At 35.6% G+C, this 15,100-nt stretch overlaps 1 protein-coding gene across 4 annotated transcripts in view; it reads right to left on the bottom strand.

The window, feature by feature from the left end:
* Nucleotides 1-15,100, bottom strand: part of LOC116740661 (ubiquinol-cytochrome-c reductase complex assembly factor 1) — a 92,845-nt gene that overhangs the window by 64,732 nt on the left and 13,013 nt on the right. For all 4 annotated transcript variants that reach the window (XM_032606459.1, XM_032606461.1, XM_032606458.1 and 1 more), the window contains exons 3-5: nucleotides 7,636-7,719; nucleotides 6,607-6,714; nucleotides 946-1,018 (exon numbers count right to left, since the gene is read on the bottom strand). In XM_032606459.1, the coding sequence (XP_032462350.1) occupies nucleotides 946-1,018; nucleotides 6,607-6,714; nucleotides 7,636-7,719 (265 nt within the window). The remainder of the gene's footprint in view (nucleotides 1-945; nucleotides 1,019-6,606; nucleotides 6,715-7,635; nucleotides 7,720-15,100) is intronic.

Raw genomic sequence — 15,100 nt, 5'->3', positions numbered from 1 at the left:
ATTAGGATTACAACTCAGCACAGTATTTTAAGTTTCCAATGAAATATTGTACCAATCTGCTGAAATAGTAAAAATGACAAACTTGCATTTAATTTTAAAAAAACAAAATAGTTATTAAATAATCAAAACTTCATCTCTTTCTTCATTGTTGTTAACGTAATTATATATAATTATTGGCTGTCCATGAAAAATATCAAGTATATTTAGTTAAGTGTTTGTTGCTTTGAGGATAATGACTGTTACCACAGATGTGCACAGAACACATTTCCTTCCAAAATCTGTGGAACTGGAAACAGCTTAAACTTTCCCAATGACTTTATAAGTATCTGCTTTAAATGACATGTTTATAACTACAACAGTTTACATTAACAAAATGAATACTGTATTGATATAATCAACTGCTAGTGATGATGATATAAACCAGTAAAACACTTTTGGAAAGCAATTTATCAATGGGATAAAAATAAAATTATATGTGCCTTTTGACTCAACAGTCCTTCTACAGAAAGAAGAAAAATCATGAGGCATATTCCAGGGTTAACTAAAACAATTATAAACTAGAAATAAAAGAGGAATGATTGGGCAGAAGTTCATGTCAAAAATACTGAGTAAAACATCCAGAACGTAAAACAGGATGTGTTTACGCTGAGTACACTCTTATGTAAAAAGATGCATGTGTGGACAAGGGGGAATGATGATGTCAAAGTACTGGACAAATTTTTAGGTCTTTTTTCAAACTTGTTAAAATGTCTTATTTATAGGGTTCTTTTGGCCTTTGTTTATTCTATTAAAAGAGAAAAATCAGCAGCTTTTATTATACATTTTGTTCAGGAAAAACTGTTTTACTAGTAACTTAAAAAAAAACCCGATCCTACCAAGACACAATCATAAAAATGAAAAGTAGATTTATTTTCCTTTTCACAACTATCAAAAATAGTAACTTACTTCGAAAGAATTCCTCGAAGTCAGTTTTCTCCACACAGCTAGTATACATGCGCAGGGCTGCAATCTTAATCTTCTAGACAAAGAAAATAAAACCAAACTCAAGACATGACCAAGTGAATGTTCTAGTGCCATTAGATGTAGGTCACAGAATCTTATATGCTTTTCAACTAGAAGGATGGGTCCAAACCTGTCTCTAGCCATTCACAGACTTCACACAATTTTACGATTTTGGCATCAAAATGTCAAAAAGGTTTTTCCAATATTTAGACGAACTCTCTCCTTTAATTCAAACCCATTTCACCACGTTTCAGCCTCTAAACCACCATTCAGAACCATCCACATTAATTCTTTATAATCTGAAACCCTTTATATTAAAAAAATTACCCATTCTCCTGACCAAAATCAAACAAACAAAACCCTCCATCCTTTGATCTTTCCTCAGAAGCCCTATTAACTATTCTGTCTTTTTTTTCCCTGAAGGGAGGGGGTCACTTTTTTTAATGTTTTCCCTAGTTTTATAGTTTGCTGATTAACAGAATACTATGTTTATAAATAAGAGTTTCTAATGAATGTAAAATATAGTAAAAGGATCAACCTTTTACTGTTCCCCAAAGCACTAAGAATTCTCTTAGAATCTTGATCTGGGTGGTGGTTTTAATTTATTCACTGAGCTGTATACTTAAGATTCGTATATTTTACTGTATGTACATTATGCCTTCACAAAAACCTAAAAATGAAAAATAAATTCTTGTAAGGGTTGAACTGTAGGTCTGAAGACCAACTCAGTGCTAAAAGAAGAATTTCTAAGGGCTTTCAAAATATTTCCTTCAGGATACAATTAAATTAGTCCATCAACAAAAGGCTCGTAGAAGCTTATTTCTCCTTAAAATGACAGAGAAAATTACTCAAATACACACAGACTAAAAAATATGTATATGCAAAGAGAATGGCATAGCAACTGAAGAAAAACCAACCTAGAATTTTAGCAAAGCTGTTTGGTTATTAAGGTTCAAAGTCACCAAGGATATACTATATCCAATACTATATAATATTCATATTTCAGTTTCTGATGGGCAGAAATATCTATAATAAATTAAAGTATTATGTCTTTGATTGCAATTAAGATTTTTTCATTTGCTAATGTTAAGTTTTCAATGATTTTAGTCTAAAGTTCATATGGGGGAAAACAGAACAGAACATATAACAAATGGAAATCAGATATACTTATATGAGCAGTAAATCAGCATTGGAAGTCCACATTTAAACAAATGGTGAGACACTAAAAAAGAAAGAGCAAATTAAACCTAAAAGCAAGCAGAAAGAATGATATATAAAGATAAGAGCAGAAATCAGTGAAATTGAAGACAGAAAAATAACACAGAAAATCAAAAGAGGCCAAAGCTGGTTCTCTGAAAATATCAATAAAATTGACAAAAATTTAGTAGAACTGATCTAGGGGGGAAAAAAAGGAAAAACAGAGAAGATACAAGTTACCAACATCAGGAATCAGAGAGGAGAGGAACATCACTACATATCCTAAAGATATTAATAGGATAATAAGGGAATATTTTGAACAACTTTAGGCCAATAAATGTGACTACTCAGATGAAATGGACAAATTCATTGAAAGATACAAACTACCAAAGCTCACTAGAATAAATAAATAACATGAATAGTCCTATCTCTATTTTAAAAATTGGATTTGTGGCTAAAAACCTTTCCCCAAAGAAAACTCCAGGCTTGATGGCATCACTAGAGAATTCTATTGACTATCTAAAGAAATGATACCAAATCTACACAAACTCTTCCAGAAAAAAAGAGGAAAGAACACTTCCCAGCGAGAATTCTATTGACTATCTAAAGAAATGATACCAAATCTACACAAACTCTTCCAGAAAAAAAGAGGAAAGAACACTTCCCAGCTCATTCTATGAGCCAACATTACCCTGGTGTCAAAACCAGTCACCAGAAGAAAACAAAACTACAAAACCATAGCCTTCATAAGCATAGATCCAAAACTCCTTAACAAAATACAAACATCAATATTTTAAAAGGAGATCATATCCTGATCAACTGGGATTTATCCCAGGAATGCCAAGTTGATTCAACATTCACAAATCAATAAGTGTAATTCACCGTATCAGCAGTCTAAAAAAGAAGCATGTTTAACTTTTTAACACCTGAGGTTCTGGGAAGTATGTGACATAGAACACATTTTGGGAAGCACTGGTTTGTACCATCACCAAACTAATGATATCCTAATGATATCGTTATCCTAATGCTTTGGCCTTGACAGGCCTATTCCTATCCTTGAAACAGAGAGTTTAGGACATCTATAAGCTTTTGTTCCAGTCAACAAATAATTTATTGAGCACCGAACTCAGTGCCTAAAACTGATTTGGACACTAGGAATACAGCAGTAAACAAAGCAGTTAAAAACTCTTTTCATGGAACTTAAGGCCTAGTTCAACTATCAATACATTTATAATTTTAAGTAAAATTCCTAATGGCCTGTGTCTTGATTTTTTTTTTTTAATTCGGCAGTTTCCTTCTGATTCTGGTTCATAATTAATCACTCTGCCTAAGGAAAAGCACACTTGCCTCCAAGGCCCAAATCGTTCCACGAGAAAGAGGTTTTTCCCCACAACATGTTCATGAAGCAAGCATTCATTACAAATAATGAAGACCTCACCAGACTGGCCAGTGTATGTATACAGTGCTCATACTGCAGCAATCAGGAGCACTTTACAGTTCCTCACTTTTCCTGCAGCGAGGCCAAACCTTTATACTTGGGTGAGCCATTTTCCTGGACAAATCTCTAAAGCAAGTCCCTTAAGACCATCACACAGGGACTGGAAATAACAACTCGGGGAAAGAACCTCTTCAAGATTCATGCATTAATATAAGTTAAAGAAGTAGGTGGACTAAATTTCCATCCAGTCAATACAAATTGTTCTGGTCCTCAGATGACTTCATTCTAACTTTGGAAGATTTCATCAGTCTACTTGACTAAAACACAAGCACCTAAGACAGGTTTAGGAAATGAAAATCAGCTCTCCCACTAACTGATGCATTTTGTACCATCCTACAAGATAAAAAAACGAATCTAGTAAAAGGCTTACACTAAAACAACTGTGTGAGAGTTGGAAGGGGCTTTGAAGTCATTTGAACTTTCTATTCTGTACTGGAATTCCTTCTACAGCATTCTTGATTCATGGTCAACTATCTGAGCCCCTGTTCAAACAAGTCCAATGACCTTGTGAGGCTACCGATCCCCCTGGAGGACAACTCTTGCTAAAGTTTTGTTATATTGAACATAAATCTGCTTCATGTAACATTCAGTAAACATTATATGCACACTGGAATACCTCAGATTAAGTCTCCATTTTTTTTACATTTGCCCCTCAAACACCTGAGAAGAACCATTATGTCTTCTCTTTTCCAGGCAAAGTATCCCTATTTCCTTCAACCACTCTGCATTCAACAGTTTCTGAAGCCTTCACAAGGCTCACTGCCCACTTCTGAATGCATTCCAGTTTGTCAGTGTCCTTCAGAACAGGAATAACTTTTTGGCTTAATGCTAATCTGAAAACCGCCTATTCAATGACATGTGGCTCAATCTGTTAAATGCTATCCTTATCTTATCTGATATTGCTCCATAAAGATAATGAAAAAGAATGGTTATTTCAGGATAATCAAATAGGTAAGGAAAAGCCACATTTAAATTCCTAAATATGGATCTAGAAGAAAAATGGAACTACACATGAAAACATTACATAAAAAGATAGAGGAAAGCTGGCTGATACTGCTGATGCAGAGAGAAGCAGACATTTTACTCCCTAATGAAAGACATGAGAAAACACAAAATTCAAAGATTCTTGCCAGTGCAACCCAATACACGTGTCTGCCACAGATTTCTGAGTCAACATTTGCTGAAAAGGGCTCTCAATCCTTCAATATGGAAAATTATACCTACATCTTCCCACCCAAAATATACCAGAATGTCATACTTTGATGTTTTGATGTTACAAATTAAAAAAATGAAGGTTACAGGAAGTAGACACTGCCACATCACAAAAGAGTTTTTAAATGCAAATATTAGGGACTTAGTTGAGGTCACAAGGGAACCAAGAAAAATCAGAGACTAACTTAAACAGTGAAGAAATTTTCCTGATGAGTTAGTAATCCTCCAAATGGTAGCCAACTTTGCCCCTGGAATCATAAAAATACGGACAAGACAAAGCATATGGAAGCAACCAAGTGGAACTCAACCATCAAGAAATGAATAAAACAGTAAATTTTTTCTCTTTTCTTTCTTTCTTTCTGCTCTCATTTCCCTTTTCTTTTAATTTCTTACTTTCAAACAAAACACACATTTTAAGTTTTTCAATCCAAATGTATTATCGCAAATATTTTTTTAATAAAGGAAAAGATCCTGGTTAATAATATTACCAAATATACCAGTGATTATCACTTGTCAAGAATTATGATGTAAAAAAATATAACTTTAATGAGCATAACTAATATTTCATTAATGATTAAGAAGACACTTCATAACCTTAGGGTCTCAAGGATATCATTATAACCTAGTTATGTGTGTGCTATCTTCTATACTTTTCAAAGCCCCTTACAAACAAAATGCTTGTGGAATCACTGTTCAATTTATGTAAAATGGAGATTATAGAGAGAAGCCTATATTTGCTACAGTGAGAATTGTTAGGAAGAGAGCCAGATATTATAAGAAGAAACTAAAAGTAAAGTTCACAATAAAATTGAAATTCTAATTTTACTCCAACTTGTTAAAATGGTATAACTGGAATAATTTAGTCATTTGGGGCAAAGTTATGATGTTTTCTAGAAAAGTCTTCCCTACTGCTTTGTGTTGGTTTGCTTTAATATATAACTTATGACTGATTAGACTTATCCAACATTCTACCAACCTTGAAAAGTATTAAAAGGCACTCTTGCCATAACTGTAGAGAGAAACAGTAGTACTAGGAGATAACTGGGCTGAGAAAAACCCAATGACTTGTGTTTTATTATTTTAATTGGTTAGAGGCATTACTATAAAAGTCCAGGGGCAGTAGCACCTGATGTAGAGGGGACATTCATTCATTTATAGCAAGTACCATAAAACAGATAACATGCTAGGCCAAGACCTGATTAGGAATGACACAGTTAGCAAACAGCCCTCATAATATGAATTACAATAAATCATAGAATTGATTAATTTTAAAAATGCTTATTAGTAAAATTTTAAAGGAAGTCATTACAATGACCTAGGGAAAATCACTTATGAATTACAGAGAGTGTTTCCTTAAGAGCAGTGCCCATCAAAACATTTGGCCCATCTAACTTCTGAGAACTCATCTACATGGCATAACATGTAAAAGACCTGGAAAGACCAGTGTTATTGGATTGCCTGCTACTGAGATACTTCTAAGGAATCAGGTTAAGGGAGTAGAGGGACTATTTCAGCCCCACATGCTGTATAGACCTGACTTGGAACGGGGGTCAAGGGGACAACAACATATTTTGAAGCTCTCAAAATAATATAAGCATTTCACAAAAAGCAAAGCAGAAGCTTTAAAAAATTCTTCTGTGAAGAGCAGAAAGCACAAAGCTCAAGAAGAAAAATGAAAACAACTTAAAAGACTTTACCCATTTACTGTATTTCAAAGGTCCTGTGAATCCCATGGCTTCTATTATCTTTGTGAAGGCACCAACCTTCTCCTCAACAGGCTGTGGGGAATCCTTGGTAGAAGAAAGCTATTTATTCAAAAAGAAGGAAACCAAAATTAGTTGCAAAAAATTTTTTTAAAAGAATGCTTTTATTTCTCACTAGGGTCTAAGGGCATTTTTTATTGCTTAGATTTTTTTTTTTTTTTAACCTAGAATTTTTCATTCTCATTTTTCTGGGTACCTTATCACTCAGTACAAACACATCTGGAACCCTAATAGGTGTCCTCTAAATTCCAGAGCAGACATACGTACCTCACTGACCATATGTCTATGAACCCATGTCTAGGAAATGATAGATTTGGGGTATCAGAATAAAAGTTCTATGGAAAAGAGTACTTTAAAAAAGAAATCTTGACCCCCACCTCCCAAAGAACAATTCTGAGAAACATGCTCTACGTTTATTGACATTATGGGAAAAGGAAAGAAAAATACTGTCTGAAAGCAGTCAAAAGTCATTCAAAGTCATAATCAATCAAAGCATGCACTGAATAAATGTTTTTAAACTCTTTTATTTTTTATTAATGACTATAGGAGATATAAGTTTTGTAGTTTGCAATTAAATTCAAAGGAAAACCTATTCTAATGCTAATCCTCTCTAAATGAAGGCAGGCTATACATCCAATAAGAAATTCTCCATCAGTTAAATATTACTTTATTTTTAACATAAAAAAAAATCTACGACACTTTTTCTCTAAAGTGTTTTCTAAGCAAGAGAGTACAATGGAAGAAATATAGGACACGGGATCAGACACCTTAAGTTCCAATATTCAGTTGGTCTGTCTCTTCCCATCCATGTGACCTCGGGCAAGTCACTTTACTTCCCTGAGCCTCACCTTCTGCATTTGATAAAATTTCTTGCCTCATCCAGCTAACAATTTTGCTGAATTTCAAGTAAGAACACTTGTGTGAAAGCACGCTATAGACATAGAAAGAACTTGTAAGTCTCACCTTATTTGTGGTATGATACTTCCTACTCAGCTGAATGTCTACTACTGATCCACCACATGCTAGGGCCTGGCTCATCTGGGGCCACTGGGGGATTTAAAAAAAAAAAAAAAAACACTGAGCATTCACTTAGAGGGTTAATGTGATCAGAGTTGCTTCAAAGTAAAAAATACAGAATCTTTCTAGCCTTGTTTAACTCAATTCCTAATGTTGCCTACTACATGCTCAATAAACATCTGCTGAATATCTGAATAAGTAAAAGAACGTAAAGTACCTTTCACAAAATAGGTACTCAATAAACAGTAAAAGTCTTCATCATCACCATCGTTATCAACAGCATTGTCGTTCAGATCAGAACTGTCTTCCTCCAATGTTCACACTGCATTTGAAAGCACTTTGGCAATATAATAGACATTAGTTAAAATTATATGCCAGGCACTATGTATTTGCCTTACATATATTACCTTATGTAATCCTCACCACAATCCTACCAGGTTGGTATTATTATAATCAAGACGAGTAAACATAGTTTTGAAAATAAATTCCTAAGGAAAAAAACAATATGTAAGAGATCCTCATTGTAGCATTGTTCACAAGAGTGAAAACTGGGGAATAAGTCCAATAAGAAAGGCGGTGGTTAATTAAATTAAGGTACAGTCACCCAATGGGAAATCAGATAATCAGATTTTTAATAGGCTTTATTTTTAAAAGCAGTTTTAGGTTCACACCAAAAATGAGCAGAAAGTACAGACTGCTCCCATATACCCCCTCCCACACAGCCACAACATCCTCCACTATCAACATCCCCCAACAGAGTGGTACATTTGTTACAATGGATGAACCTACACTGACACATTATCACCTAAAGTTCACAGTTTACATTAGAGATTATTATTTTTAGCAACATGAAAACACTTATAATATTTATAAAATTATAGGTAAACACATGAATGCATAGGGGCAAGTCTAAAAAGGAACACACAGAAATGAAAGAGTTATTTTGCTGTGCTGGTAGAATTACGGAAGAGTTTAAGAATCTAGTTTCCAAACTCTCAGTAATGTTTTATTTCCTTTACAATATAAAGGGGTGGGAAAGGAGCAGCAGGAGGGTTCAATTCTGGCTTATTCCAAGAGATGGGACACATGAAATGAAAATGATTTTTTCTTTAATCCTAATGAAGGAAAAAAATAGAATTTCTAAATGTGGAGAGTTACTATTTACTTTTCTTTCCAAACAAGGATAGTAAAAGATTAGTCAGGATTCTTCTGGTCAGTCCCAAGAACACTTATGCTTTAATTCACAGGTATCAAGCAGGCTTTGTAACACAGAGACTAAACACAGAACACCTCCCATTACATCACATATATCAGTGTAATGGTCCACTAGAACATGAAGCACTTAAACAGGCTCAAAGAACACAACTAACAGCAGTTTCAACAAGCTGTGCTTTGGAGCAAGGTGTATGTCATGATCTTTTTCTTCCCCTATAGCTCCTTACTTTTTTGTATTACCCATTCTTGCCCTTGCCCCCTGAAAAGATTCCCTTGACCTTTAAAAACATTAATTTTTCCTCTGTTTAAACCAAAAAGATATCAAGTAACTTTCTGTGAAAGAGAAAAAATACCCCAAAATACTCAAATGTCACTTTTTCAAAGAGGCCTTTTCTGACCACTTTATCTAAAATAGTTTCTTATCATCCCATTATTCTCTATCATAGCAGTACCCTGTTCACTTTACTCATAGTACTCATTACAATGTACAATTATATATTTATTACACACTCTTATTTTCTATCACCACCACCAAAAATATCCATGAGGGTAGGAACTAGGTGTAGTACCAGAATCAAGTACAGTGTATTATACACAGGAAACCCTCAAACATTTGTTGAATGAACAAACCCAACCACCTGTATGGTTATTTCTTATTATATCCTTCTTGTTCTTATCCACACACATGCCATGCATACATGTTTCATTTATCAAACCTTTATTAAATACCCACAATATGCCAGCCCTTGTGCCAGTTTTTAAGATAAAACAATTACTATCCTATGGAGCTCATAATGTTGTGGAGAAGAGAAAGAAAACTCCTATACAAGAAAGAGAACCGAATGTCACATTTAAAAATGTTTAAAGACCACCCACCAAACACACACACACACACACACACACAAAGTGCTAGAAAGGATACAGAGCAACTAGAACTCTCATACTCTGCCAATGGTAGTGTAAAATGGTACAATCACTTTGGAAAATTATTTGGCAGTATCTATGAAGCTGAATGTATACATTCTGTAAGATTCAACAATTTCATTCCTAAGTGTATATCCCAACAGAAATGTGTACATATATTCACAAAAAAACATGTACAAGAATGTTCATAAAAGCACTATCAATAAAAGCCCAACTGGAAGCAATCTAAATATCCATCAATAAGTAAATGTCATATAGAGTGAAGCAGGTCATAAAGAGAAAAACAAATATCATGTATTAATGCATATATGTGGAATCTAGAAAACTGGTATAGATGATCTTATCTGCAAAACAGAAATAGAGACAGATGTAGAGAACAAACGTATGGACACCAAGTTTCTACTATATGGCAAAGTGAATCAGCTATACATGTACATATATCCCCTCATTTTGGGATTTCCTTCCCATTTAGATCACCACAGAGCACTAAGTAGAGTTCCCTGAGCTACACAGTAAGTTCTCATTAGTTATCTATTTTATACATAGTATCAATAGTGTATATATGTCAGTCCCAATCTCCCAGTTCACCCCACCCCCCTTCCCCCTCGGTGTCCATACGTTTGTTCTCTACGTCTGTGTCTCTATTTGTTTTGCAAATAAGATCATCTACACCATTTTTCTAGATTCCACATACATGCGTTAATATATGATGTTTGCTTTTCTCTTTCTTACTTCACTCCATATGACAGTCTCTAGGTTCATCCACGTCTCTACAAATGACCCAAATTTGTTCCTTTTTATGGCTAATATGCCGTTGTATATATATACCACATCTTCTTTATGCATTCCTCTGTTGATGGACATTTAGGTTGCTTCCATATCTTGGCTATTGTAAATAGTGCTGCAATGAACAGTGGGGTACATGTGTCTTTTTGAATTATGGTTTTCTCTGCATATATGCCCAGTAGTGGGATTGCCGGGTCATACAGTAGTTCTATTTTTAGTTTTTTACGGAACCTCCATACTGTTCTCCATAGTGGCTGTATCAATTTACATTCCCACCAACAGTACAAGAAGGTTCCCTTGGGCTTCCCTGGTGGTGCAGTGGTTAAGAATCCGCCTGCCAATGCAGGTGACATGGGTTCAAGCCTTGGTCCGGGAAGATCCTGAATGCCACGGAGCAACTAAGCCCGTGTGCCACAACTAGTGAGCCTGCACTCTAGAGTCCACAAGCCACAACCACTGAGCCCACATGCCATAACTACTGAAGCCTGTGCTCCTAGAGTCCATGCTCCGCAACGAGAAGCCACTGCAATGAGAAGCCCGCGTGCCGCAACAAAGAGTAGCCCCCGCTCGCCACAACTAGAGAAAAGCCCGTGCGCAGCAATGAAGACCCAACACAGCCGAAAATAAATAAATAAATTTATTTTTTTTTAAAAAAGACATATTAAGATTTTGCTTTTATTTTTTGCTTCCTAAAAGGTTCTAAAAATGAAAAGACCTCCCTGATAGAGAGAGGGAGAGGGGGAGAGAGAGAGAGGGAAAGAGACAGAAAGAGAGAGAGAGAGAAAGAAAGAGAAAGAGAAGGAAGGAAGGAAGGAAGGAAAGAAAAGAAAAGAAAAAGAAAGAAAGAAAAGAAAGGAAGGAAAGAAGAAAGAAAGAAAGGGAAAGAAAAAAGAAAGAAAGAAAAAGGGAAAGGAAAAGAGAAAGGAAAGGAAAGGAAAAAGGAGGGCAGGACTCAAGCAATTCTTCAACACTATATGTATCTGGTCCTTTCAGCAAAGCTATAAGCTCCACCAGGAGACAGTCTATCTTATACTTCTTTTATTTTCTGTCCCATTGCTCAACACCATTCTGGGCATGGAGTAGGCACTCAATAAAAACTAGGTGGGGTTTTTTTTTTTCCAAATAGAAGGACAATCTGGAGAAGGTCCAGAAAAGAACCACAGGAATGATCAAAGAGATGAATAAAAGGTCCTAGTGGAAAGGTTAAAATAAATTGAAGCTGTTTAGCTTGGAGAAAAAGCAACTGAAGAACTAAGGAGTAACTTAGAATAACAACACTTGAGCTGAAAGGAATCTCAGAGATCTTCTAAGTCCAACCTTTTCCTTTCACAGATGAGGAAACTAACACACAGGGAGAGGGTGCAACTTGCTTAAGGTAGTTCTAGGATTAAAAAAAAAAAATTTTTTTAAGTTTCAATTTACAAGGTGAGGAGAACATTTACCCAAGTAGCATGAACATAAATAGCAACAAAAATAGCAGTTACAAGTTACTGAAGATCTCCCATATGCCCAGCACCTGTACGCTTGCTGTTTTACTTATGTTATCTCACAAGAACCTCGAAAAGTTGATACTATTTTTTCCCATTTTAGAAATAAGAACACTAAGGCTCAAAGAAGTAAAGTTCATTAAGGGGTAAAACATGTATTCAGAGCTATCTTCTTTGCCCTATATCTAACTGATTTCAAAAACGTGCGTAGAGTTCAACAACACTGGCTCATGTACACTTAGCACCCAGATCTTAATTTCTAAATATTCCAAATATCATTCTCCAATAAAAGGAACCAGGGCTCCCGGGGGGAAACTGTTAACTCTAGGGCTAGAGCAAAGAACCTGAAACATCTTGTGGTGCCAAGAAACAAGGAAGTGTTCAAAAAATGAAGGCACGTAGAAAGGAACTTGAAGGAGTTCTCAACAGCCAAACATGGAACAATTTGATCAACAAAATAATGAGAATAATGTATTATAACTCACAGAATAAATATCCATTAGCTCATACTGATACAAACAAAACAATTGAATAAATAAATAAATGGAGAGAAAGTGACAGCTCTTCCTTACAGTAGAATTCCAATCAAGAAATGTAGTAGGAAATGATGGAATTCAAAAATGACCATCAAACAAACACCATAGTAATGACTGTTGCAGTCAAGAACCATAAATAGAATTACCACATGATACCACAATCCCACTTCAGGGTATATATCCAAAAAAATTCAAAGCAGGATCTTGGAGAGATGCTTGCACACTTATGTTCACTGCAGCATTATTCACAATAGCCAAGATATGGCAGTAACCCAAATGCCCACTGACAGAAGACTGGATAAAGAAACTGTGGCATAGATATATAGATATAGATATAGATAGATAGATAGATAGATTAAATGGAATATTATACAGCCTTAAAAAAGAAAGAAATCCTGCTCCCACCCCTCATCCCTGGGTGCCCACAGACCCAACAATAAACCCTTATAAGACATTTTACACAAACATTTACAAGTTGTTGTAATAAATTATTCAGCTAAGGCTGCTTCATCTTTTGTAGTTTCGGGGCCTTTTCTTAATCCTTTAAGATGAACATCACTGATTGATCCTTTCAGTCACTATCTTCTAAGATCTTGGAAGTTTTGGAACATTTTTATATTTATGCAAAAAAAGGAACAAAATAGTTGAAATAAAAGTTTTTATCAAAACTCCACCTCCTGGGGCTTCCCTAGTGGCACAGTCGTTAAGAATCCGCCTGCCGATGCAGGGGACACGGGTTCGATCCCTGGTCTGGGAAGATCCCACATGCTGCAGAGCAACTAAGCCTGTGAGCTGCAACTACTGAGCCTGGGCTCTAGAGCCTGCGAGCCACAACAAGAGAAGCCACCAAAATGAGAAGCCCATGCACCACAAAGACCCAATGCAGCCAGAAAAACCAAAAAAAAACCCCACAACATTGTAAATCAACTATATTTCAATAAAAATTATTTTAAAAACTTCAAAAAAAGAAAGTATGATGAGAAACAGGATATTTGCATAATCTCAAAGTATCTTCTCACAAGACACCTACTAATTACAAAGGAGAAAATAGTACTTTATAGTAGAGGAAGCTGACAGACACCAATTTAATAACCAAGTCATCAAAGTTAACATCACCAGTAATAACTGGCATCATGTATCCCCTGATGTGACCCACTGAGAAGGAAACAATATCACTTTTGCCAAAAATGCATAGCCTCAATCTAATTTTAAGAAAATATTAGATGAACCCCAATTGAGAGACCAAAAAAAGGACATTAATGGGGAAAAAAAGTAAAATTGGAATAAGGTGTATAGATTAGTTAATAGTATCACATCAATGTTCACTTCCTGGTTTCAATAATTGCTATAAGATGCTAACATTAGAGGAAGCTAGATGAAGGGTATAAGGGAACACTACCATTTTTATAACTTTTCTGTAAGTTTAAATTATTTCAAAAATTTTAAAAAACTTTCTTTTTTTTTGAGGTACGCGGGCCTCTCACTGTTGTGGCCTCTCCTGTTGCAGAGCACAGGCTCTGGACGCGCAGGCTCAGTGGCCATGGCTCACGGGCCCAGCCGCTCCGCGGCATGTGGGATCTTCCTGGACCGGGGCACGAACCCGTGTCCCCTGCATCGGCAGGCGGACTCTCAACCACTGCGCCACCAGGGAAGCCCTAAAAAAAACTTTTTAAGTAGACTCATCAAAGTATGACAGAACTTCAAGAGGTTACTTAGAAAAGACAGATTAGAGTCCAATGTCCCTAGTCTTTTGAAAATGATAATAGGATTATAGCATTGGACATTACCTTAAGAGATCATCTGATACTACCACTCATCCAATGGAGGATACTTTTATGTCAAGCCCCTAACATAGCCTTCCAATCATTGCTTGAATACTTCCAGTAAAAGTAAATTTACTTTATTAAAATACAGCCAACACATCTCATTACACCACAATTCTAGTTCACACAAAGTTCTTCCTCATTCTAAGCCAAATCTGCCTCCCTGTCAGATATGTACCTAAGGATGTCATTCTGAAGCAGAGTTTTCCAACCAGGAGAACTCAAAGATGGGAAGATGTACCAGTGAGGTAACGTCAATATGACAAAATGTCCAGTTTGTTTATAATCTTGTCAGCATGAGATAAACAATTTTAAGTTATTTACATGGATGCTTCTCTATAATGCCATCCCAGAGCCTAATATAGTATCTGGTATATATTAGGTACCCAATAAACATTTATTGATTCAAAGAATGAGGCACAACTCAGAGATTGATATAATGAGTTCCTCCTTCCACCATCTCTGCACACATTATTTACAAATGATTTAGAACTATAGGATAAATTCTACTAAAATTTTCCAGTGCACAGAAATAAAAATAGAACCTAGCCCAACTCTGAAAAGAAATAGCTACATGACTACCCAAAGTAGATGCCTCTTTTGCACAAGCATATTCTTCATTCATTCAACATACATTTAG

This window comes from Phocoena sinus, chromosome 15 (assembly GCF_008692025.1).
Source record: "Phocoena sinus isolate mPhoSin1 chromosome 15, mPhoSin1.pri, whole genome shotgun sequence".
NCBI classification, from domain to species: Eukaryota; Metazoa; Chordata; class Mammalia; order Artiodactyla; family Phocoenidae; genus Phocoena; species Phocoena sinus.
Note: the sequence above shows the minus strand (reverse complement) of the source record. Positions and strands in the feature narration are given on the sequence as shown.